Here is a 25,927-nt window from a genome sequence, read left to right as displayed (position 1 = left end):
TGATTAGGGATAGTCAGCACGGTTTTGTGAAGGGAAGGTCGTGCCTCACAAACCTTATTGAGTTCTTTGAGAAGGTGACCAAACAGGTAGATGAGAGTAAACCGTTTGATGTGGTGTATATGGATTTCAGCAAGGCGTTCGATAAGATTCCCCACAATAGGCTATTGTACAAAATGCGGAGGAATGGAATTGTGGGAGATATAGCAGTTTGGATCGGAAATTGGCTTGCTGAAAGAAGACAGAGGGTGGTAGTTGATGGGAAATGTTCATCCTGGAGACCAGTTACTAGTGGTGTACCGCAAGGGTCGGTGTTGGGTCCACTGCTGTTTGTCATTTTTATAAATGACCTGGATGAGGGCGTAGAAGGATGGGTTAGTAAATTTGCAGACGACACTAAGGTCGGTGGCGTTGTGGATAGTGACAAAGGATGCTGTAGGTTGCAGAGAGAGATAGATAAGCTGCAGAGCTGGGCTGAGAGGTGGCAAATGCAGTTTAATGCAGATAAGTGAGAGGTGATGCACTTTGGTAGGAGTAACCCGAAGGCAAAGTACAGGGCTAATGGTAAGATTCTTAGTAGTGTAGATGGGCAGAGAGATCTCGGTGTCTATGTGCATAGATCCTTGAAAGTTGCCACCCAGGTTGACAGGGCTGTTAAGAAGGCATACAGTGTTTTAGCTTTTATTAATAGAGGGATCGAGTTCCGGAACCAAGAGGTTATGGTGAAGCTGTACAAAACTCTGGTGCGGCCGCACTTGGAGTATTGTGTACAGTTCTGGTCACCGCATCATAAGAACGATGTGGAAGCTTTGGAAAGGGTGCAGAGGAGATTTACTAGGATGTTGCCTGGTATGGAGGGAAGGTCTTACGAGGAAAGGCTGAGGGACCTGAGGCTGTTTTCATTGGAGAGAAGAAGGTTGAGAGGTGACTTAATTGAAACATATAAAATAATCAGAGGGTTAGATAGGGTGGATAGGGAGAGCCTTTTTCCTAGGATGATGACGGCGAGCACGAGGGGGCATAGCTTTAAATTGAGGGGTGAAAGATATAGGACAGATGTCAGAGGTGTTTCTTTACTCAGAGAGTAGTAAGGGAATGGAACGCTTTGCCTGCAACGGTAGTAGATTCGCCGACTTTAGGCACATTTAAGTCGTCATTGGATAAGCATATGGACATACGTGGAATAGTGTAGGTTAGATGGGCTTCAGATTGGTATGACAGTCGGCACAACTTCGAGGGCCAAAGGGCCTGTACTGTGCTGTAATGTTCTATGTTCTATGTTGCTGATTTCTGTGGACCAGAATATTCCTTGGTTTGAGCTATGGCCTGGGTTAATTTTGCTGGGATTAAATACCTCGCTTCAGGGATCCTGGTTTGAAAGGAGAAACCTTTCAATCAAGCCTTTTGCCCATGGTCACTGTGCCATGAGCTGAAAAACTAGGGGTGGCATGGTGGTTCAGTGATTAGCACTGTTGCCTCACAGCCCCACGAACCCGGGTTCGATTCCAGCCTCTGTTGACAGTCTGTGTGGAGTTTGTACATTCTCCCCGTGTCTGCGTGGGTTTCCTCTCGGTGCTCCAGTTTCCTCCCACAGTCCAAAGATGTGCAGATTCGGTGGATTGGCCATGCTAAATTGCCCATAGCGTCCAGGGGTATGCAAGCTAGATCAGTTAGCTATGGGAAAAGCAGGGTTACAGGGATAGGGTAGTGGGTTGTGTCTGGGTAGGATGCTCTTTGGAGGGTCAGTTGAACTCTTCCACACTGGAGGGATTCTACGTTGAAACAGAATTCAGCTTGAAGCAGGGATCTCTTAATCACTAATTTGAGAGTAGTAAGGGAATGGAACGCTTTGCCTGCCATGGTGTGCTGTGATGTTCTATGTTCTAAGATACGAAATGTTTCCTCTTGTGCACCTTCCCTTCACCCCAATGGCTGCCTTGGTCGTAAACTCTGAATCTCTTTCTCTAAAACTTTCCACTGTCACATGGGGACATAGCAATGTAGGACTTCAGATCAGAATTATACCTTTTTATCCCTATGTGTCCATGCTCTGACCCTTGATCAGTGCTGATCTGGTTGTGGGACTTGATGTCACGTTCCTGTCCCAACTTCTCATCCCTAAAAGCACTTTACAGCTCTTGTGTATAGGAACCTAGTACTTAGGAGCATGTTTAGGCCCTTCTGCCATTCATTTGAGATTTTTTCTTTAAGATGCCGCTGAGGCCCTACCCATTTGACTGTGCGGTCAGTGAATTGCTCCAGTGTCTCCTCCTTTGTTTCATGCCGATTATTTAGGTCTCTGTAAAAGATGTTGAGAGATCATGCAATTTTAAAGATACGGTGTTGATACAAGTTGGCCTTGTAATAGCCAGAACTTGAACAATGAACAAAAGCGAACAGCGGCTGCAGAGCCACAGGATGAGGTGTGGGTCAGGGCAGTTGAATTGGCAAACACTGTTGATTGAAATAAACTAGATGACAAAAGTTGCCTCATACAATTCCTGCTCAACCCCTGCGTTGCTAGTATTGTACGCATGAGCTGAACACCAAAGGGAATGTTAAATATATTCACAGAAATGCTTTGCCAAATGATTGTTAAAGTCACCGGTTCCAACTTGGCCAAAGTCTATATTTGCGAATGGAAAGGTTTACGTGAAGGGCTAATGAACAGCAGGAGGATTGAAGGATTAACAGAACAGGCAAGAGAAATCAAGAAACAGTGTTCGAGTGACTTTGTGTGTGATTTGTTTGAGAGCGCCTGGGAACTGCAGGAGGGAGAGAAGATGGAAAGAAAGTCCAAGGTTTGATTTCAGTATACTTGAGGTGGAGGAAGCCTCATTGGTTGACTATTGTTTTGTGCCACACGATCTTGCAAAACAAACCTTCTCACTGCATATTTTATACCATCAAGTGGTTCACAGGTGGCCTGTCAACTGAGTGGCTTTTCTGTTACAATAGGAGGTCATTTGTGGTTAAGTTGTGAGTCATAGCTGGAGAAGGTTTTCCTGTTTGATTCTCTCTTTGACAACTCTTCAAGTAATCATTTGAAACAAACTTGTGAATTGAATCTGAATGATGTCACATTCAGGCAGTGTGACTGCAGAAAGACGGGCGTCCCCTGAAAAATGTTTGTCTTTTTGTTTCTCTCCCTTCCCCTTGCTTTTCTCTGTTAATTCACACAAAATTTCAGGTCTCCTCTTAGAGTTTAGCAATATGACAGCTTCTGGTACAGCTCAGGAATAACTAACATCAGGTTATGGTGTTGTAAAGGAGAATGTGCCTCATTTGACATTGTCCCCATTCAATATCTACCCAATGTTTTCAGAGAGGGTTTCTATCTGATTTCTGAATGTGGTGGCCCGTTGATGCACCCACTCTGACAAGCCCAAAGTTTGGTCCATTGGGGTAAAAGTAATTCTTGGGTTTTGTTTTTCCCTCCGCTACTTCATTTGGTTTTGATCCCAAGTCTTGATCACTCTCTGTATGACGATAAACCTCCAAATATCAGTTCTAATGTCACCATACCTATTTGAAAGCAACCTTTTCCACAATTTGGGCACCTGAGGGGCTTAAAAAGTTACTAGTTTCTCCAATCTTTCCTTATAACTTGAACCTTTGGTACAGAAGGTTAGCTCTAGGGATTTTGGATTTTTTCCAGGTAAGGCTGCCAACTCTGGTTTGATGTATTCCTGGAGTTTACATCGTGGGCTTTCTGGCCGAGCCGAGCTACCCTTTCAAACATCTCCAATACCTTTTCAAGCAGTAGTGTTCAAAGCTATTTTTCAAACCAGGCCGTGTATCAAAAATCCCTTTGATTTGCCTCTTGCAGAAAGAGGTTAATCCGAAATTTCTGGGGACTCCAGTGGGACCTGGAGAATTGGCACCTAGGCCTTGGATGCCACAGATCTGCCCCAGTAATCTGATGGGGCATGGTGTAGCAGTTGCAAACTGTTTGATCACCAGCTCCTTTGACGTGAACTCCATTTGCTTGTTTAGGTCATTTGACAGAGTCATAGAGATATACAGTGTGCAAACAGACCCTGCAGTCCAACTCATGCGTGCCGACCAGATATCCTAAATTAATCTAGTTCCATTTCCCAGAATTTGGTTGATATCCCTCTAAACACTACCTATTCATCTGCCCATCCAGAAGCCTTTTTAAATGCTGTAATCGTACCAGCTTCCACCTCCACGTCTTGCAGCTCATTCCATACACACGCTGCGCTCTGCGTGAAAAAGTTGCCCCTTAGCTCCTTTTTAAGTTTCTCCCCTCTCTCCTTAAATCTGCTCCTGCTAGAGGAGGTAGTGGAGGTGGGTACAATTATGACATTAAAGAGGCATCTGGATGTGTACATTAAAAGGAAGGATTTAGGAGAGATTTGGGCCAAATGCTGGCAAATGGGATTAGGTTAAATAGGACATCGTGACCATGTGGGCAAGATGGACCAAAGGGTCTGTTTCCATTGCTGTACGTCTCTGTGACTGTATGAGCTCATAAACTCCCAGCAGTCCCCACTATTTGGCATTTGCTAAGCTTTTGGCATTCAGTTTCTATCAGAAAGTGCACACAAAATAAATTAACCTTGAGGTTTTTGTTGCAACTATTAGTGATACATCTCATTAAACACGCTGGCGGGTGGGTATGGAGGAGACTAGAACCTGGTGAAGGAACATTTATTTTATCCATTAACTGTTGTGGAGGGGAAATCACCACCAGCTGAATTTTATGACGAGGAATTGAGGAATGGTGCCTTAAAATCTTTATCTCAAAACTCTGATTGAAATGGAAGGTGTCCAGTTTTTTAAAAAATCGTAAAATGCTCAGACTTGGTTACTTTTTTTTTCCCTAGGTAAAAAATGCAAATTATGAATGGAAGTTTTGAAGCATAGCTGCAGATAATTCCACGCAATATGAAGTGCCATGTTTCACAAATGTAGTGGTGAATCTGTGGGCACATGACAAGTGGGAAAGTGAAGCCAAAAGCCAATTCCAACAAAGAGCATGCAATACATGTGCACTGACATACAGATAAACACATTAACACAGATCTCTCGCATGTATTTACTTCAACATGCACTAGTGCGTGTACGCTGACATGTGCACGCCTATACAGACCAAGCCATATAAATACACATGAACATGCTTTGTGCACAGGAATGCAGAAGATCTCTCACATAATCACACCATTAAAGACCTAGGTACATGTATGTGACACAGAGCAGCCTGTTTGTAAGTGCTGAGATAGCAATAATTGCTGATGCTGGAGTCAGAGATAACACAGTGTGAAGCTGGAGGAACACAGCGGGCCAGGCAGCGTCAGAGGAACAGGAAAGTTGACATTTCAGGTTGGGTCCCTTCTTCAGAAAATTTTTCTGAATTTACCTTCTGATACTGCATGGCCTGCTGTGTTCCTCCAACTCTATACTGTTTGTAACTGCAGCTACATTTTGTGTGGTTGGATGTCTGTCAGTGTGTTATATGGGCATAGCATTCTGAGTCCGTTGGGCCACCAGTGTCCTGGTTCACCTTCTGATTCAGATAGTGCACCAGAGACAGGATTACGGAGTTCATTTCCCAGATTTGCTTCCTCTAGGCTTTAGAAGAGAAGTTTGGCCTCTGATTTTTAAATAGTTTTCTGATTAGATTCAATCCTGACTGGACAGAATTGAATACATTTAGACCCAAAGCTTCTCTCTCATCCCAATTTAACAGAAGCACTGGAGAGATCTGTCCTGTGTCAATCTGGTGTTTCCAACCTGTGGCACTGCCAAGGAATTACTGCAGTTAACCATTCTCCACTGGAAATTTGGTTGAGATCTATCAAACCTCAATGGATAAGTTCCTACTATCTCTGAAGTAGTTCATTTGAAGCCTGTACAAGCGTAGGGTTGACCAGATTATCAATCCTAAAGATTGTCTCTTCAGCAGCATGATCTCCATTTATGTTCCAAACAATTAGCATCAACATTTTCAACTCATGCTTATGTTCAGCAACGTTTCGTATCAAAATGGAGTCCGAAGAAAGCACCCTTATTACCTGCATTGTCACACACTGAATCACATTTCCACCATATTCCAAAACTTTAGCTCATGCTGTTCTGTAATTTGTGCAAAAATCTCCTTCAGACCATAACTGTTTTAAGATTTGAACCTCCAGCGACAACGGACAGGATCACTCGACAAGGTTTCACATTTAAAATCCTTTTATTGTAACAGACAAACCAAAAACAACAATAACTGAACATTACTTAGCTAGGTAGCTCTCACTTCATTAGTTGAATACATGACCAGAAACCCCAAGGTGTGTTTATACATCACACCTTTCTGTTCACAGAATTGTATTCTTTACAGGAATCTGTTCGAAGTTACTACCAGTTGCTAAGAATCTCATTTCTCCTTGTTTCACTGAATTGTAAGGCCCAGTATCCATCAAAAGTTACTTTTCTTAGTTTTGGAATTCTCAGAAAATTAACTTTCAGAAGTAAGGCCCAGCAAGAGACAAATCTTCCCGGGCTCTTTAAATTTTCACAGGCTCAATCTCTTTGACCAAAAAGTGAGTTCCTTGTATTCTAGCTAAACAGAGAATAGTCTTTTTCCCTGAAAGCAGCAAACATACACTGCCCTTTGGTGTTCACATGTTAAATCAGCCACTCTTTTTCTCTGTAGGATTTCATCTGGACCTGTTGTCCATGGCAACCAGGTCAGTTTGATTTTCTACTGGGCCTAACTAGTAGGTGACCACCTGCTCCATTTTAACTGAGACAGTTCACAGTATAACCATCTTTGTAACACCTAGCACTGGTAAGATCTATCGTCAGAAGCAATGTAAGGACCAACCCAATAATATCCCAAAGTTTTTGAGTAGGTTCGTAGCTCGGGTTGTGGATGTTGAGGTTGGCTGATATCCTGTCTGTCTCCAACATCAGCACCTGCAACCCCCCAACAAAAGTTGGTGTATAATGAAAATTGCTTGAACCCATTTAAATACTTTGAGGAAAAGCAGAGTCCTGTCCACCTTTCAAACCCATGGTTCTCATTGTCTGCAGGGAATTGGGGCAATCACCAGAGAGAAGGTTAAACTGCCGGCTGTCCTACCAAAGGTCGACCAGAAGATCCTGCAGAGCCTTTAATTGGGGCCGACTCTGTCACTTGCAAACATGGAAAGTGACTAGGGGCAGCTATGTTCCGCTTAAACCCTTATAACTAAGGCAGCTTGCTTTCCAGATTTCACAAACAATCATAAATTCCGGTTCCCAAGAACATCAGTAAATGCTTATGGAATGCCTTGTAATAAAAATGGAATTTGACTTGTCATCAATCACTGAGCCCCGCTCATTGGAACCAACGACCTTCTTTGCTTTCTTGTATACACTGTTTCTTGACACAGAGGATAAGGTCGTTTAGATTCAAGCCATGTAGATACAGTTTTCCCACCAAATCATACCATGTGTGAATATATTGCTGTTATTTCACTGTCACTGGGTTAAAATCGTTGAGTGTCCTGCCTGACAGCACTACCCTTCAGGGAGGAAGGTCAGCACCCACACCCTCTTTTGAGGGGAGCTAGGTATGGGCAGTAATCTCATACAGACCTGTTACCCCACAATTTAACAAATAAAACACAACAGCTTTTGCAAATAAAGCTGGGAATAACTGATTTGATCACCCTGACTGTTCATTTCTTTGCAAAGGAGCTTTCCATTGCATTCGACTGCGTGATCATGAATCCCTGGAGCATGTCAAGTGCTGCTCCAGCCCGGGGCCTCGTTATCAAATTCCTTTGTCATGGCAACCAGGTACCAGGCAGACTTCCTTAGATCCTGGTTGTAAAACATGCAGAGCATCGGCCCATTGGACTGCCCGGCAGATTTATTAAAGAGAGGATGTGATTGGGTGGATTCTCAGGCACAGTTTGAGCAGGTAGTAATGTCTGCCCATCCACCATCTGGCCAGGATGGATGGCATCATCCATGGTGGGGGCATGTAGTGAGGCTGTCCTGGCATTGGCAATAAATGCCAACTTGGCCAGAGATGCCCATATCTCAATAAAAAAAACAAAGAGCCTGAAGATCCTGGAAATCTGAAACAAACACAGAAAGGGCTGGAGAAATTCAACAGGTCCGACAGCATCTGTAGAGAGAAAAAGCAGAGTTAACGTTGCAAGTCCAGATCCTTCTCAAAACGTTAACCTTGTTTTCTGTCTACAGATGCTGCCAGACCTGCAGGGTTTCTCTAGTACTTTGGGTTTTTGATCTTTACCTCAAGAATTCATCTTTAAAGTGGCTGAGCAAATGTCATCCTCCGAAGGATGTTAGTGAATAGTGGGGCTCTTACCACAGTCATAGAAACATAGAAAATGTGCACAGGAGTAGGCCATTTGGCCCTTTGAGCTTGTACCACCATTCAATATGATCATGGCTGATCATGCAAATTCTCTCCATACCTCTTGATCCCTTTTTAGTTGCAAGGGCCACGTGCAGCTCCCTCATGAATATGTCTAATGAACTCGCCCCAACAGCTTTTAGTAGTAAAGAATTGCACAGGTTCATAACTCTGAGTGCAGAAGTTCTTTGTTATCTCAGTCCTGAATGGCTTACCCCTTATTCTTAGACTGTGACCTCCTAGTTCTGGACTTCTCCCACACTGGGAATATTCTTCCTGCATCTAGCCTGTCCAATCCTATCATGCCCTGTGACAATTTATTTTATGACTGGCTTTCTGTTCCCAATTTTGGAAAGGAACTGGATTCAATTCATAAATTTGGATTCCGAATTCACGTTCTCTGAATTACAGGGTTAGGGGTCTGTATTTCCAGTGCTATGATAAAAACACCCCAACAGATCTATACAGTGTCCAAAGTGCAACCATCTTCAGCTTCTTCCCTCAATCATTAAAGTCAGAAGTAGGGACACATACACAGGGTTCTGTACCATTCACAATCTGTCTGATAATGGAGCTCCTTGAGCAAAAGACCTGGGCTACAAGCCTACTCGATTGGCATCCCATCCACCACCTTCAATGTCCCGTCCTTTTGTCACTGATGTAACCATGCTGACCATCTACAAGATGCACTGCAGCATATCACTAAGGCTCCTTCCAAACTCATAGTCTCTACCATCCAGAAGGACAAGGAGCAGCAGATACATGAGAACACCAGCCCTTGCAAGTTTCTCTTCCAAACCACTCAACATCCTGACTTGGAAATATATTACTGTTCTTTCACTGTTGCTGGGTCAAAATTCTGGAACTCCCTCCCTGAAGGCATTGCAGATGTACCTACACCATACGGGCTATGGGAGCGTAAGAAGGCAGCTCACCACCACCATTCCAGGGCAATTTGGAATAGGCCCATACCATTAGTAAGTACAAGTCAAAAAAGAATGTGACTCAGCTTCACGTCCAGAGACCCACACCAATCAAATCATCCATCTTGGACCTGTTGGAAAGCTCGTCATGTTGCGCTGGCTACATTGTACGGCAAAGGAGGAGGCCTTTGGTCCCTCATGTCTACATTATCCATGCTATCCCAATTTTCAGTTCTTGGTCTGTAGCCATGTAGGTTCGAGTAAGTCAAGTCCAAATAAAAGTACTTTTTAAATGTGATGTGCATTAGAGAGACACATTTTATTCTGACAGGGAGCGTACGGAATGCACTGTCTGGAAATGTGGTGGGATCAGGCTCAACCGAGGCATTTGAGAGAGCATTGACTGATTAGTTGGATAGAAATGGCGTGCAGAGACATGGGGTAGGAAATTGACACCAGGAAATGGAACAGGAGCAGGATTGATGTCCTGAATGACCACCTCCTCGGCCATAACTCTGACAAAGGTTTCTGCCTCTTGCAGGCAGAGAGTCCCAGATCCCCAATGGCATCTTTAAATAAAAATATTTTCTTCTTCACTCTCTGCTGTTTCTACCAGTTACTCTTGTATCCAGATGACCTGATTATTGACCTCTCTAATAAGGAAGATATCCTATTCACTTCTCAACGCGAGAGAGAGAATCAGCTGGAGAAGAGATTCGTGTACTCCATTTACCACTGGGTCCTTGGTAAAAGCACCCAGGTTGATCTAACTGTTGGACTATGTGAAGGAAGGCTGCAATGTAGAGAATGGTTCCTGGGCCAGCAAGTGCCTATTTTTTAATATCTGCTGTAGTCATATTCTTCATTTCAACAAGAATTGTTGAGCCTGAATCGGATTTTTGAACAAATTGTGAATAAAATTGGCCTTGTGCAGGCATTTCTTTGCTAAACTCTCTCTTGTTGCAATGGAATCTGAACAAAATAATCATGAGCACAATAAGCCAGTGTCCCATCCTTCACTGTTGATAAAATATGGAGCTGGAGGAGCACAACAGGTCAGACAGCATCTGAGGAGCAGGAAAACTGACAAAATGTGACATTTCCAGCTGCACGTTTTATCGATTCTAACTTCCAGCATCTGCAGTCCTTCCTTTCTCCTAGTCCCTAACTTCACTGTCTATTTCACTGATCGACATAAACTCACCCATGGTGCTTCCTGCAATAACAGCAAGCTCTGTGGTTCTGAGCGTCATTGGCATTAGCTTCACCTAAGCTGCTCATTCTGTCTCCAGTCTGTGCTCTGCTAGCTATCTCTTCCAGAATGGCCGTGAGTTACTGTGCTCAGAAGGTTTTGAGGAAGGGTCACCAGACCCGAATTGTTAAGTCTGATTTTTCTTCCCAGATGCTGCCGGACCTGCTGAGCTTTTCCAGCAACTTTTGTTTTTGACCCTGATTTACAGCATGTGCAGTTCTTTTGGCTTTCAGGAGTGAGGGAAATGTCACCTGGTGGTTCAGGTGTCCTAGTGGAAATTAGGATTTGCAGACAACAAAGAACTTGGAAATAGCGCGCAGTATGGAGATCCCCCGGATAATTCAGTGCATGAGCTTTGTACTCAAAACTTGGGTTAGCAAACCCCTGGAATCTCCATATATTTGCAGTTAATTTCCTGCAAATTACTGCAAAAGCAACCCAATGGAAAGTATGTACAGAAGTGTTAAAATTCAGACATACATCCTGATCTTGTTTGCTGTTCAAAAATACTGGAGATGTGGCAAAAACATGGTTTAACTGGTTGGGTAATAGGGCTTTCTCCAGGAATGTGCCCATTGTGAGTTGGCAACTCTAGCCAATGCACAGAATCCTGCCTGACCCTAGGAAACATGGCCCGAGCCTGGGGTGGTGAACGCAGGGAATGCTCGTCATCCTGACGTGGTGATGCATCTTGACAGCTTCAAGTGATTTACAAATGTCTTCTGCATTTCCAGATCTTCGGACGAAACATTCCCTGGAGCTGACCCGTTGGCAAGCTGCCCTTACCTGCTGAGCTGAATGGATATTCCAAAGGCAGAGGTGACCCTCCTCACCAACAGCATCCAAGCCTACATGCAAATTAAATGTAAGTACCTAATGCCTTGGGCTTAGATGTTATAATTGTACTTGCCTCTGGCTGTCCATTCTACATACGAACCATCCCCTGTGTGGAAAAAGTTCCCCCTCAGATCCTTTTTAAAACTTTCCCCTCTCACCTTAAACGTAGTTTTGAACTCCCCTCCCTTAGGGAAAAGACCTTTTGCTATTCACCCTAACTATGCCGCTCATGATTTTATAAATTTGTCCATTCATTCTAAATGCTGTTGTAGTAAGGGACGTGTCTTCCTGCACCTGAATGCCTGTCGCTACCTGGACACTCAGTGACAAGGTACCTTAAAAAGTCATGTTACCCTGTACCTCGCTGTAAAATAAGGAGTCACACAGCCCCAGGTTACAGTCCAACAGGTTTGTTCAAGATCACAAGCTTTTGTAACTCTGCTCCTTCACTTGGTGAAGGAACAGCGCTATGAGAGCTTGTGATTTAAACAAAAAATCCTGTTGGGACAGTAACCTGTTGATATTATCCAACCCAGTCCATGGCTAGCTGGAAAAAAATAGCCTTGTTAAGACTTCTGTTCCCCCAATCACTGACTGTTTTCAGATTGATACAAATGAAAGTTCACTGATGTGCATCGTGTCAAAACGCGCCAAGTGCTTTTCACAGTGTGTTCCCTCTGAAGAGATGAAAGGCCAATGTTGAAACTCCGTGAGGCGTTCAGTCCTCCGTTGTAGCGGTCCAGTGGTGTAGGGTTATGTCAGTGAACTAACTGAACCTGGAAACCTGAAGGAACAATCTAGAAAAAGTAAATCCCATGGCGGCAGTCGACAATCTTTTTTTTATTTTTAAAAGGAATCTGGAAATAGAAAGCTGGCCTCAGTAAAACTGACCATGACATAATCAGAAATAAGGGAACAAGTAAAATGGGAATAAATCATAGAACCCCTACAGAGCAGAAAGAGGCCATTTGGCCCATCAAGTCCGCACCAACCCTCTGAAGTGCATCCCACCAGACCCACCCAACCCTGTCTTCCCCATGGTCAGTCTAACTAACTGCACATCCCTGGACAGTCTGGGCAATTTCACATGGCCATTCCACCTACCCAGCGCATCGCAGAATCATAGAATCCCTATGGTGTGGAAACAGGCCGTTCGGCCCAACAAGTCCCCACCGACCCTTGGATCATCCCACCCAGACCCATCCCCATTCTCCCCCTAACCCACCTAATCTCCACATCCCTGAACGCTACGGGCAATTTAGCATGGCCAATCCACCTAGCCTGCACACCTCTGAAATGTGGGAGGAAACCGGAGCACCCGGAGGAAACCCACGCAGACACGGGGAGAATGTGCAAACTCCACACAGACAGTCGCCTGAGGGTGGAATTGAACCCGGGTCCCTGGTGCTGTGAGGCAGCAGTGCTAAACACTGAGCCACCGTGCCGCCCGTAAGGTCAGCAGGCTGAGCAGTAACTGTGCGGAGATAGAATTAATTAAGGCTGTCAACTTGCAGCATCTTTCCACACACCGCCGTACTTTTTCCTAAATCAGATTTGCAGCATCAGCATACTTTGCTTGTGTGTTGAAGTTATTGGACTGTTACAGAAATCAGATTTGTTCACTTGTGAATTTTGTAAAGGGAGGAAACTAACCACCAGCTCCCAGACTTATCTCAAATATTCAGTCTTGAGAAGTGCACGTCATTTGCAAGGCTGAAATAGATTGTCCATCTCTAAATAGCTCTGGAGAAAACGGCAGTGGCCCATGTTCTTGATCTACTGTAAAGCCTGTGGGGCTGGAATAGGTGAATTCCAGGATTTGACCGAAGTGGTAATGAGGGAGTGACACTACCTTCACCACCTTGCAACTCTGACATTTTTCTCATTGTTCCTGGTAGCAGTAGGCTTTCTTTGTAGTAGATGGCTATGACCACTAGAGTGCAGTTTAAAAAATAATCAACCACATTCATATGTAAAAAGTGAAAAAACTGCGGATGCTGGAAATCAGAAATAAAAACAGAAAATGCTGAAAATCTCAGCAAGTCTGGCAGCGTCTATGGAGAGAAATCAGAGTTAACATTTCTAGTTGAGTGACCCTTCCTCAGAACTGATGATCACTAAGAAACTATTGGTTTATGTGCAGAACATAGGCTGGGGTTAGAGGTTAGGAATAAACGATAGGTGGGGGTAGAGCCCAAAGACAGACAAGTGAGTGGAAGGGTCACTCGCTCGGACACGTTAACTCTGATTTCTCTCCACAGATGCTGCCAGACCTGCTGAGCTTTTCCAGCAACTTCACTTTCTATTTCACGTTCATATGTAACTGGACCAATCACGCAAGTGCAAGCCCCTCTTCAAATCGCACCATCCTGATCCATGCAATGAATGATCAATTTCCTAGGTACCACAGTAATTAAATAGCTACAAGATAACAGGCATAAGTTAACTTCCTTTCCAAACTAACTGATGCACGCTCCGACACACACAGAGTCATTACCCAAAGCATGCCTGCCATTAACTGGTGATGTCACAGCTAGTGCATTTCCACTCCCCTGTGATTGGAGGAGCAGCTGATCACCATTTCCTTCTATTCACCATAGGGGGAGACTTTGCTCTGGTTGATCATCTGCGATTACATTTTCCCAGATGGCTTTTGGGGGACTGTAGCAGGTGATTTTGAATGTGCTGTCATTATTAGCAGTGCCCAAGAACGATCTTTTTTTTTTAAAGACTCACTGTATTTAGGAACATCTTCACATGGGTCCCTGTAGGCATGAGTTGGAAGCACATTCCATCTTGAGTTCAGTACTCGTGTGGGGTTGACATCCTGAGAGGGTGTGGGGTCCAAGAGCTGTTGAAATGTCACATGGTACAGTTGAGTTGTTAGTGTGAGTCAGTTACATTTTGTGGCCCAAATTGCACCTGACCTGGAAAAGGTAATACTGCTATTTAGACCATTTTTGAAGGAAAATACATCGCTTCACGCTGCAATAAGTCAATGACTGGACAAGGGATTTTACCAAAATTCTGCCCTAAGCCCAGTGAGTGCACCCATACACTTGCAAACTCCTCAACAGTTACAATGAGAAACCGAAGGAACATAGAAGTCAGTCCATTTGCAATAGCCTTCTCTTTCATTAGAGAGGATTAACCTGAGGCCCACCACACCTCAGGCAAGGGGAAACACTGAGAAGGAGAGACCTTCGTAGTAACCTGAGCTGGTGATGCGAATTGAGCCCACACTGTTGGCATCATACCTCTTCGCAAACCAGCCATCCAGCTAACTGAACTAAACCAACACCCATCTGGCTGCATAGGGCCCGTATCCCTCTATCCCCTGCCTGTTCATGCACCCATCTGTATGCCTGTTAAACATTGCTATCATTTCTGCTTCTCCCACTCCCCTGGCAGCGTGCTCCAGGTTCTGTGCAGAAAAATAACCTTTCCTTGCTCAACTTTAAACATTTCCCCTCTCGCCTTAAACGTATGCCCCCAAGTGTTTGATACTTCCACCCCACGAGAAAGACTCAAACTACCCACTCCATCCATGCCTCACATAATTTTATATATTTCTATCAGGCTGCAACTCCCGCCACCACACACACCACCCCCACCGCCCCCCCCACCTTCCCCCCCCGCCGGGGCCAATCTTAACCTCCAGTGTTCTAGCAAAAACCATCAATTATTCCTCCTTTATAGTCCAATCCAGGCATCATCCTGGTCATTTCTGAAGAAGGGTCCCAAGCTGAAAGGTCAGCTTTCCTCCTCCTCTGTTGCTGCCTGGTCTGCTGTGTTCCTCCAGCTCTACACTCTGCTATCTCATCATCCTGGTAAACCTTTTTTTGCACCCTCTCCAAAGCCTTCACATCCTCCTCTATAGTGTAGCGAATAGAACTGCGTACAATACGCCAAAAGGGGCCTAACTAAAATTTTACGCAGCTGCTACATGACTTGGCAACTTTCCTACTCAATAGGGCAACTGATAAAGGCAAGCATGGCATATGGGCATCTTTACCGACTTGTGTTGATAACTTTCAGGGAGAACGCCTCCATAATTTCCAAACTAATCTTCAGAATTCCTGCTCCTCCGTTGATTGCTATTCAAGATTTGGATTAACTTTGAGCGATTTTACCCAATTGTTTTACAGCAAACCCAGAAAAGGCTGCGTTATACTTCATCACTGGGGTATGTTTTGGCCTGATGCTGACTCTCTGCCTGCTGGTAATCCGAATATCGTGCCACACTCGCACAGGAGCTGCCCCACCGGCAAAGGGGAAGGTCGAGGAAGGCAGCGAGGAAGAGGACGAGGAGGAAGATGAGGAGGAAGAGGAAGGAGACAGCGTGTTGCCCACGATGACAGACCTGACCCTGGCCAACCACACCCAGCCCCACACCAACTCCAATGTGAATGTCTTCACTTCGGCCGAGGAACTGGAGCGGGCCCAGCTGCTGGAAGAGAGGGAGCGCATCATCCGCGAGATTTGGCGAAGCGGGCAGCCAGACATTCTGGGCAGTGGCTGCCATCAGTTTGAAATGGAGCTGATGCCCAATGGAGGTCAAAGAGAACACCGAACCTGGAGCCCGACCTCTGAGGGCAAGTACTAGAACAGGAAAGGAGAAATTAACCTTTCTTTCAGACGATAAAGAAAGAATCTTATCAATTAGCCATGCAAAGCACACAACCAAAGATAATTGGATAAGAACTTGCACAAAATCTATGGAATTACCAAAAATCAGAAAGCACAATGAAACGAAATAGAACCAAAAGATTGCAAAATAAAACTCTCCTCATTTAGTGTAGATTTGTGTTAGAACACTGTTATTGCGTTAAAGGCACAGCTGTTTCATTCAGTATGTAGGCCTGGTGACTGCTAGTCATTCCATTGATGGGGGAAGAAGCAAATCATTTACCCAGGAGAACCTAACCTGATCAGAAGCATTCAGGTATTGACAACCCAACAACTTGTCAAAGAGGTAATGATACGATTACAGGCCCTCTCAAATTTGTCAGCTTTAACTGTTGCTATAAAAGTAGCTACTGAAACCAGAGAGCGTGATACTCAGCTCCCCAATTCCACCTGGACTGTGACCAAATCAACCTTTGTATGCTGTAGTTTTTGTATATTCAAAAGCAGTATTTTCTGGTGAGCTCGTGAATGCTTGATATTTTAAAGTATCTAACTAATGCAATGACCTGGGCCCATGTCCAGGGCCTCATTGCATATGGTGCTTGGACTCTTTAAGATATGCACTAGTGGAAAATGGTACTGGCTTTACCCAGAATGGGACCAAGATGTTACATGTCGCTTGCCTGTATAGTTCAATGTGTTTAATATTGACGTGTCAGAAGTATCTTGTCTGTATGGTCAGAGACACATCTGACAAATGCGGATAGATTGTTGCATGTGATTGGTTTATACGCTGCATTACATGTAACTTACCAATAAGGATTAAGATGTTACGTGTGACAGAAGAACCTTATTGGTGATGTCTCAATAACACAAAAGATTTTTGTTGTTGCGGCAACCAGTTGAGACTTTATAACAATATAATACAACTCTTACTCATTGATAGTAAAAATAAATCCTATTCATGAAATCCATTCAAAGTGTTTAATGCCAAGTGGTTAATGTCTTAAACAAAACCTCTAGTTTCCCACTTCAGAGACATCTAATCCTGCAATAGCCTCTTTCAAGTAAACTGTAAACTGTGAATCCCCTACTAAGATAATTGTAGATTTTGAAACTCAACCAGGCATTCATAATGAATAATAGTATCTCCTAGGGAAAGCTCAACAAAGAACTTGATTGAAACTGAAAGTCCACATGGTAATGTTTTTTACAACTGACACCAGACAGTTGTCAATCAAAGAATAAGTTTAACCTTTCATTCTTGCTGACTGACTCAGACTTTTTTATTCTTGAAGACCAAAAGATTTTAATAAAAAACTTCAGATCATGATATTTAGACAGATTGTACCCACCCTTCGTAAGCCTTTATGTTAACTCTATCAATGTGTGACTTCCACACTGTGGGTTAAGGACCTTACAGTAGCCCATAAATGGATTATTTGAACTCAACTTTAAATCTGGGTGGCAGGAGCAGATTCAACAGTAATTTTCAAAAGGGAATGAGATTAAGAAAAAATACTGAAAGGGAAAGCCTGATGCCTTTGTTTTGTGGTTCTGTCCCCTTCCAGAGAGCATGCAGAATCCATCAGCAAGCACGAGGCCTTCTGTTACTGATAGGCATCACAGAGGCTTTGATGACTTATCTCAGCCCACAACAACAATCCAATTGAAATATTAAAACTTTATTAGAATATTTCATTTTCAGTGCCCGCCAGGTGCCTGTGTCCTTTTGATTTAGTTCAATTTGGTTCATTTTGTTTAATATAATTCTTGCCTTCATTGGTCAGAGCATTGAGTGTAGGAGTTGGGGCGTCATAATGCAGTTGTACAGAATGTTGGTGAGACCACTTTCGGAGTTCTGTTCGCCCTGCTTTGGGAGGATATGATTAAATTAGAGACGGTGCAGAAAAGATTAAGATTTACCAGGATATTACTGGGACCGGTGGGTTTATATTATTGGGAGGTGCTAGATAGGCTGGGACTTTTTCCCCTGGAGCATAGTAGGTCAAGGGGTGACCTTTTATAGAGGTTTACATAATCATGAGAGGCATAAATAATGTGAATAGCAAAGGCCTCTAGCGTGAGGGAACTAAAAACTGGAGGGCATTGATATGTGGTGAGAGGGGTAAGATTTAAAAGGGACCTGAGGGGGCAGCTTTTTCACTCAGAGGGTGGCTCATGTGTGGAATGAGCTGCCAAAGGAAGTAGTAGATGCAGGTACAGTTACAATATTTGAAAGACATTTGGACAGGTACATGAATAAGAAGGATTTAGAGGGATATGGCCCAAACACAGGCAAATGTTTAGTTTGAGAAACTTGGTTAGCATGGATGTGTTGGATTGAAGGGTCTGTTTCCATGTTGTATGACTCTGTGACCTGCAGGTCAGTGGGGTCAAGGCAGGGATTAGGAGTGTAATTCTTTCACCTTGCTGTGCCAGGCATGCTTCCTGAATAACCCTCTGTATCTTTCTGGGAGTCTATCTGTTTAATTTTTGAACAATCCCAATCCAGTCCAAAGGGAGACCCTGCACTAAACTCTCTCTTAATTTGTCAGTAAATCGCCAATCACAGAGAATGCTTGCAAAAGCTCATGTGGAGTTGGAATTGGAAATGGCAGTCTGAACTGGGATAATGAATGTGCAGAGGAGGTTTATCCTATAACAAATCTGTGCTTAGCCTGTCCTGGGACTGATTGATGGGACACACAGAGAAATGTTTTAATTTTTTTATACCTTACTTCCTTGATACTGTAGCCTCCAAGCTGGGAACCATGTTGTTCTCTAGCATTAATATCCCACCTTGACCACAGCACTGTGTCTATGTTCTTGTCCTTCTCTTTCACATATATTAATGCTGGTAGGCACCAACAGAAGGAAGAAATTGCATATGATCACTTTTTAAAAACATTTCAACATCTTTCAACTGAGGGCCGATTAAGTAAGATGCCACATTATCCAAGGAACTGGTCGACTGATCATTAAAATTCCCTTGATAATGTGCAGCTGGGCCTGACTAAAGTGAAGCATCTAACTGTGACAGACAGCAAAATTTTTTCATCTTATGTAGCTAAGCTTACATTGTAGACTTTAATATAAACTCGTATGCCAAGATAATTCAAGAAGCAAAATGAGAAGCCTTGATTTGGCTTGACCTTTGATCAGATGACCATTGCACTCTAGGAATTGTTTCCAGTAAACTAATGCATTGCAGCTACACTGCAGGACATTTGTATGAATTTGGGATCTGTCCATTACTGTCTGTGAGGTAAATGAACCCTGTGTGAGGGAAGAGCTTTGTTAAAACGGGAGCTAAAAGATTTTCCCAGGAACATGCCAATGTTACTCAAAACAGTTTCAAGCCCATGTGAGTTTTGTTGAAATGTTTAGTGATGCATTGATTTAGATGTTGTGTGTTCCAAGTTGTAAGCTAATAATTCTGTCCTTTGCAACTGTCACCATTGCTTCAGGTTATATTTTGTTTTGCCTAACAAAAACTACGTTGAATTAGTACTCGTACTGGTTCTCATGTGTCAAGGCAGTATGAGAAGGCTGGCCAATAATCCTAACCATTGCCAACTTCAATCAGGTACATCTAACCCCTCCTAATGGCCCCAAATACTGTATCTCACTCAGTGTTTAAAAGGCAAAATGAGGAAATGAATGTAATGTATTAGAAATGTTAGGTGGCCAGCAGCAGTACACTGGTTAAGAGCTACAATCAAGCATGCTGGGAATTTTGGTCAAGCTAGTTTCAACTCTGACTTCAGTTAAAACTGCAGCCAGGACATGTGTGACCTGTAGTTTCCTGTGTTGACCAAATAAGGGGCGTTTGTTTGATTAAGTTTTGAGTCGGTTCCCTGTCTTTTTTCTGTCCCATAAGGGAAGAATACCTGGGTAAAAGGTTTGAGTATTCCTTTTCAGGCAACCCTCTGGAGTGTCACTGAGGTCGGCCATTGAGAGAGATGGAGACCTGTGCACATTCATGACTGCAGCTTCTGGGAGTATGCTGTTCTTCCACTGTTCTCAGTCTCGGAACCTCACACACACAAACGTTTCCAATGACAGCATCCAGTTGTCTCAATATTGTGAACCTTGCCCTGGACAGAAAGCAGGACATTCGGCTCCTCAAGGCTGCACAGACATTCAATTAGGTCATGGTTGATCTTTAGGTTCAACACTTCAGCCATCTGGCTCCCTAACACATTCTCTGACGGCTCCCTGATAAGAACCGATTGACACCAAAAATGCAAATTGCTGAAGAAACTCAGCAGGTCTGGCAGCATATGTGCAGAGAAAGTACAGTTAATGTTTCGGGTCCAGGGACCCTTCTTCAAGAACATTTCAATCTCTGTTTCAAAAACGTTAATTGATTCCCAATGCGCACTGCCTTTTGGAGAGGGAATTCCGGATTTCCACTTAACTGTCTTCGGGTTTTCAAGCCTGTCAAATCAAATCAGCACGGGAGTGGTGATGAAGGCCAGGAGAAGCCTTTAATTTTTGTCGTTTGCTGCTGTATTTCATGAGTTAAATTGTTTAAAGGTGTCAAAACCACACTGCCTGTAACTGAGGAAAGCAGTTGTGTGAGATGGGGGAGCAAGTAGGGTGATGGGGGGTGTAAGATTCAGGTGGATTTGGTTAGAATGCCAGGTGGGCAGCAGGGTGCCAGGTGGGTGGGAATCTTTGGATGCAAGTAGGGAGGTTTTGGGGGGGTTATAGTGATACTGCAATACTGAGATGTATAGGTCAGTGTTTGATACTTCCATCATGGCAGGCTTGGTGAGAGGCAACACTTTAATTGGGGGGGCAGGCGGTGACACCATCACTCCACCACCTCCGCCCTAACTGGGTCCTTGGTTTCAACCTTCATGGACAGCTTCTGCTGTTGCCAGGAGAGGGCGGTAACGTGCAATTCATACTCACACTCAGGAGCTTTAACGCATCTTGCCACCCATCAATGGGCGAGGTCTGGTGGGCAGATTGGAAAGCAAACTATTTCTTTATCTGGAGGTGTTCTTGCATACAACCGAACCAGTTTTCCTTTCCTTATCACCAAAACACCTGTGGTATTTTATTTTCCATCTGTTAACCACCACCTGTAGATCACCCGACTAATTTGAGTAGTTTATGGGCAAAGCCTATCGAGCATAATGCAAACCAGCAAAGGTGAGGGGGGGGCAGAGACTGTCAGGGTGGCTGTTCTTAGCCTTTGGTGAATCTCAAAGCTGTGCAAACTAGAGTAGAATGAAGATATTTTCTAATCCGCTTGATCAGAGATGTCAATTTTTAACCTGGTCCTCCTGTCTCAGAGATAGGGACACAGACAACTGTGCCACAAGGGTTGTTTTGCTCCCCCCCTCTCCCCGTTTTCTCTTCTACCTACAAGTGTTATTGCTCACAACTGAACGATTTTTCCACCACCAAGTCACTGTGACTTTTATTTTTAATTCTTAGCCCACCACCACCAGGAATGATCTGTGCACTGTCAAAGTCGTTTAACAACTTAACTCGTGAAATCCAGCTGCTGACCCTTGCCCTGTGACCACATCCTCTATCATTGCTCACCTCTGGCCTGTGCTGCTTAGAGATTCTGGGTTTCCATTGGGTGCGTTGTCACCGGCAACCACCGTCCCCTCTGGTGGCGTTGCTGAGCAATGGCAGCCGACTATGACTATGGGCGAGTGAGATGCCCCTGTCCTTGAGAGCTCCTTAAGCCCGTGGCCTGCTGCTGCCTGGTTAACTGCCCGATTGACAAGGCAGGCCTTCCTGAAAAGGGGCTAACTCTGGATCTCCAGGAGGTAGGTGAATGCTTGGGATCCCCATAACTTGCATTAAATTATGCCTAGACATATTTGGATGGAGATAGTGATAGGGCAGATACACACAGACCTACAGAGAATGTCTGTGTGGAGTGTGCACATTCTGTTCGTATCTGTGTGGATTTCCTGTCACAGCCCAAAGATGTGCAGGCTAGGTGCATTGGCCATGTTAAATTACCCATAGCTTTCAGGGATGTGTAGATTAGGTGGGTTATAGGATGCTTTGAGGGATCGGTGTGGCCTTGTTGAGCTGAAGGGCTTGTTTCCAAACTGTAGGGATTCTATGATCTATGCAAACACAGGTATGAATGGACACAACAACGCAAATATACAGACATACAATTCGGAAGGGGGAAAACCCTGCAAGAATGGCAAATGACACATTCAAGTCTAATTCATCTTGACGATTTCAAAACGGAGGACAAGTACGTTCATTTCCGAGTATTATTTACGTCTTCTACTGATTGCTCCCTCTGGGAAGCAAATGTACACACAGCTACCGATGCACATGTACTTGCGTACACATTCACGTGCGTACTCATTCACACATATAATAAGCTTTAGCCTCTGACAAAAATCGCATACACACAAACACACTGTGAGAACATTCCTCTGTGTGTCAGTTCAGATTCAAAAGGTTACATTCACATAAAAAGTTTGAACTACTCATACCTCTGGGGCCTTCAATTTTAAATTGGAGATGGGATCTGTGCCAAATGGTTCCACATGTTAATTTAAAAAGCAAACGTTTTGCACTGTTAACACTTTCAGCTTGCCATGGCCGTGGGAGGGATTGGAATTCACGTATTTTTACAGTATGTTGCAACTCAGTTTCAACACCATATCTGGAGGTATGCAGTGGTAGATGGAATCCATTTGGCCCATTTAGTTAATGCTGGCTCTCTGTCGAACAAGTAAATAGACACACAAGTATCCACCCTGTTACTGCTGTTGGATTAGGTGACAAGTATGTGCTGCTGCTCATTTGCTTAAAGCTGATGAATGTACAGCACAGCATTCAACCTAGAGCAAAGCAGTCAGTCCTTGCTCTATCCCTGCAGGCTCACTTCCCTGAAGTGGCTGTCTCATTTTCCTTTCAAACCATCACTGTCCCTGCTTCCATCACCTTTATAGAGAGAGGGGTCCAGGTCATTACCACTCACCGGGGGAACATTGACTTCCATTTTAATGCTCTTCCTCACTTTGCAACATGAAATCAATGGCAAAAGTAAAGCTGATCCTTTTAAATAGAGTAGGGTTATTACATAATGCTTAATAGCTGGTTATATTACATTTGAGTTACATGACAGTCTGTTGTGACACAGCAGACACCACTTAAGAGTGAGAACTCATTGCTATTTGCTAGATGAGTTTATCATCAGAAAAACAACCAAATAGCAAACTTAGAACTTAAACACACTGCCTAGCTCCCCCCAGGAGCAGTCCTTTTGTATCCTGACGTGTGAAGTCTATCTCCTGAAGTCAGTTCACCTTCCCAAGTACTTACTGGTTTATACAACAGAGGCCAGCCGAGCAATTTGCAGCCATGTGAGAGTGTAGCTTCTATAATTGCTGAGTATGATTGAAACTGCTACCTCGCAGAGATATAAAAATAGAAATGTGGAAAACAGGAGCAGGCCTTTGAGCCTGAATTGCCATTCAGTATGATCTTGGCTGACAAACCAACTCATAGAATCATAGAACCCTACAGTGTGGAGGGAGGCCATTTTGGTCCATCAAATCTACACCAAACCTCCAAAGAGCAGCCCACCCAAGACCCACCCTGTAACCCTGTATTTCCCATGGCTAACCCACCTAGCCTGCACATCCCTGCACACTAGGCAATTTAGCATGGCCAATCCACCTAACCTGCACAACTTTGGACTCAGTATACCGGCTATGCTTTCTCTCCGTGCTCTTTGATTGCCGTAACCCTAAGAATAATCAACCTCTTTTTAATAGGATTCAGTGTTTTGAACTTGACCGTTTCCTGAAGCAGAAAATTCCACAGGCTCACCACTCTCTGTGCGAGGATATTTCACCTTATTTCAGTCCCAAATGGCTGATCCCATATTCTTAGACTGTGACTCTTGGCTTGGGGCTCCCTGTTCATCAGGAACATTCCCTGTTTACCCTGTCTAATTCCTGTTAGAATTTTATAGGTCTCTATGAGATTCCCCTTCATTCTTATAAACTCCAATTAATATAGTTGTAACAAAATGTGTCTGATAAAATGTCACTCGGAGCCCTAAGATCTTCAATGCAAATGGGCTTTCCGGCCTACTTTATCTCACAATCTCCAACCTGAAGACGAACTCCAATTGGCTATCAGCTTGGGCTGATTGGAACAGCTACTTTCTGAGCCAAATAGCTACTGCTACAGGACAGGTCGTCGCTTTTCCAGTCATATGAGAAAGGACTGGAAAAGTATCACCCATCTAATGGCCTACTGTGGCAAACACTCAACCAATACACCTCAATCCTCCCTTTGCCACATAATCCTGGAGGGAAGCCTGAAACCAGCATTAGCAGAACTTTGGCTAAATTACAAACGTACAAAAACGATGATCAGGAAACGACCAGCTAGAGACACAATTCTGCCCCAATCATGATACATTGAGCATCATGACTTGTCAGTTCCCAACTCATCCATACTGTGACATAATCCTGTATAATTGGCAGGGATCTAAACTCCACCAGAGTCTTACTCTTTCTCAGGAAAGAGACCATTTGGGCCATCACACCTGTACTGGCTAATCCCAGTGTCTCACCTCTTGCTGTTCCCTCCTATGAAAGACTCTGCCAATTTTTGCTTCCTCCACATCTGCTTTTAAAACATAATGCAGTCACATCTCATGAGAGTAGAATGCTACAAATTAGGCCCTGCCATTGGTACAGTTAAAGGTTTAAAAAAGAATGCAGAATTCCCCAACTTACCTGATTCTCAGACCCAAGCTGACAGAAAGCACGGAGCAGTTTCTGTACTTAACAAGAGTTATTATTTATTTAAAATACATATATGCTAACTACAAACAAATATCATCCATCAATATATAACTCTACTAGTTAAAGCTCCAACCCCCTTACAAACTGGCCCTACATGTGCATAACAGACAAACTTAAAAGAAGTGCCACACTAGTGCCAGCAATGACCAGCTCCCACAAAAAAACAATCTAATCATCATGACATTCAACACTGAATCCCCCACTATCAACGTCCTGGGGTTACCATTGATCAGAAGTGAACTGGACTCGCCTCATAAATTCCAAGGACACAACAGCAAGTCAGAGGCTAGGAATACTGCAGTGAGTAACCAACCCCCTGAATCCCCAAAAACCTGTCAAGAATCTTCAAGGCTCAAACCAGGAATGTGATGGAATAGAGATAATGGGAACTACAGATGCTGGAGAATCCGAGATAACAAAGTGTGGAGCTGGATGAACACAGCAGGCCAAGCAGCATCTTATGAGCACTTTTTCTGATGAAGGGTCTAGGCCTGAAACATCAGCTTTTGTGTTCCTAAGATGCTGCTTGGCCTGCTGTGTTCATCCAGCTCCATGCTTTGTTTTATGATGGAAGACCCCACCTGCCTGGATGGCCGCACGTCCAGTAACACACAAGAAGCTTGATGTCATCCAAGACAAAGCGGCTCACTTGATTGACAAGCATCCACTCCCTCCATCACCAATGCTCTGTAGCAGCAGTGTGTACTATCTGCAGAAATTCACCAAGGACCCTCAGACAGCACCCTCCAAACCTAATGATGGCTTCTGCCTAGAAAGGTAAGGGTAGCCAATATTTGGGAATACCAGCGCCTGCAAGTTCCCCTCTGAGCCACACACCATCTTGACTTGGAAATATACTTATTTCATAGTCACTGGATCAAAATCCTGTAACTGCCTTCATAGTAGCATTGTTAGTACACCACGTGGAGCACAGTGGCTCAAAGTGATATCTCAAGGGCAAATAGCGATGGGTGATAACTGCTGACCGAATCAGTGACATCCACATCCCAAAAATGAATTTTTTGGAAATGGATGTCAGATGTGCAGACTGGTGGCAAGGGTTCACTGAGAGAATCCTCGG

General features: G+C 43.9%; 1 protein-coding gene across 5 annotated transcripts in view; it reads left to right on the top strand.

Annotated features, from left to right (window-relative positions):
- Positions 1–16,995, top strand: part of LOC125465024 (protein eva-1 homolog B-like) — a 99,132-nt gene extending 82,137 nt beyond the window's left edge. For all 5 annotated transcript variants that reach the window (XM_048558068.2, XM_048558067.2, XM_059654435.1 and 2 more), the window contains 2 exons: positions 11,290–11,420; positions 15,541–16,995. In XM_048558068.2, the coding sequence (XP_048414025.1) occupies positions 11,354–11,420; positions 15,541–15,998 (525 nt within the window). In that variant the 5' untranslated portion in view covers positions 11,290–11,353 and the 3' untranslated portion in view covers positions 15,999–16,995. The remainder of the gene's footprint in view (positions 1–11,289; positions 11,421–15,540) is intronic.
- Positions 16,996–25,927: the final 8,932 nt, after the last annotated feature.

This window comes from Stegostoma tigrinum, chromosome 24 (genome assembly GCF_030684315.1).
Source record: "Stegostoma tigrinum isolate sSteTig4 chromosome 24, sSteTig4.hap1, whole genome shotgun sequence".
Lineage (NCBI taxonomy): Eukaryota > Metazoa > Chordata > Chondrichthyes > Orectolobiformes > Stegostomatidae > Stegostoma > Stegostoma tigrinum.
This window is presented reverse-complemented; position numbering and strand designations above follow the sequence as displayed.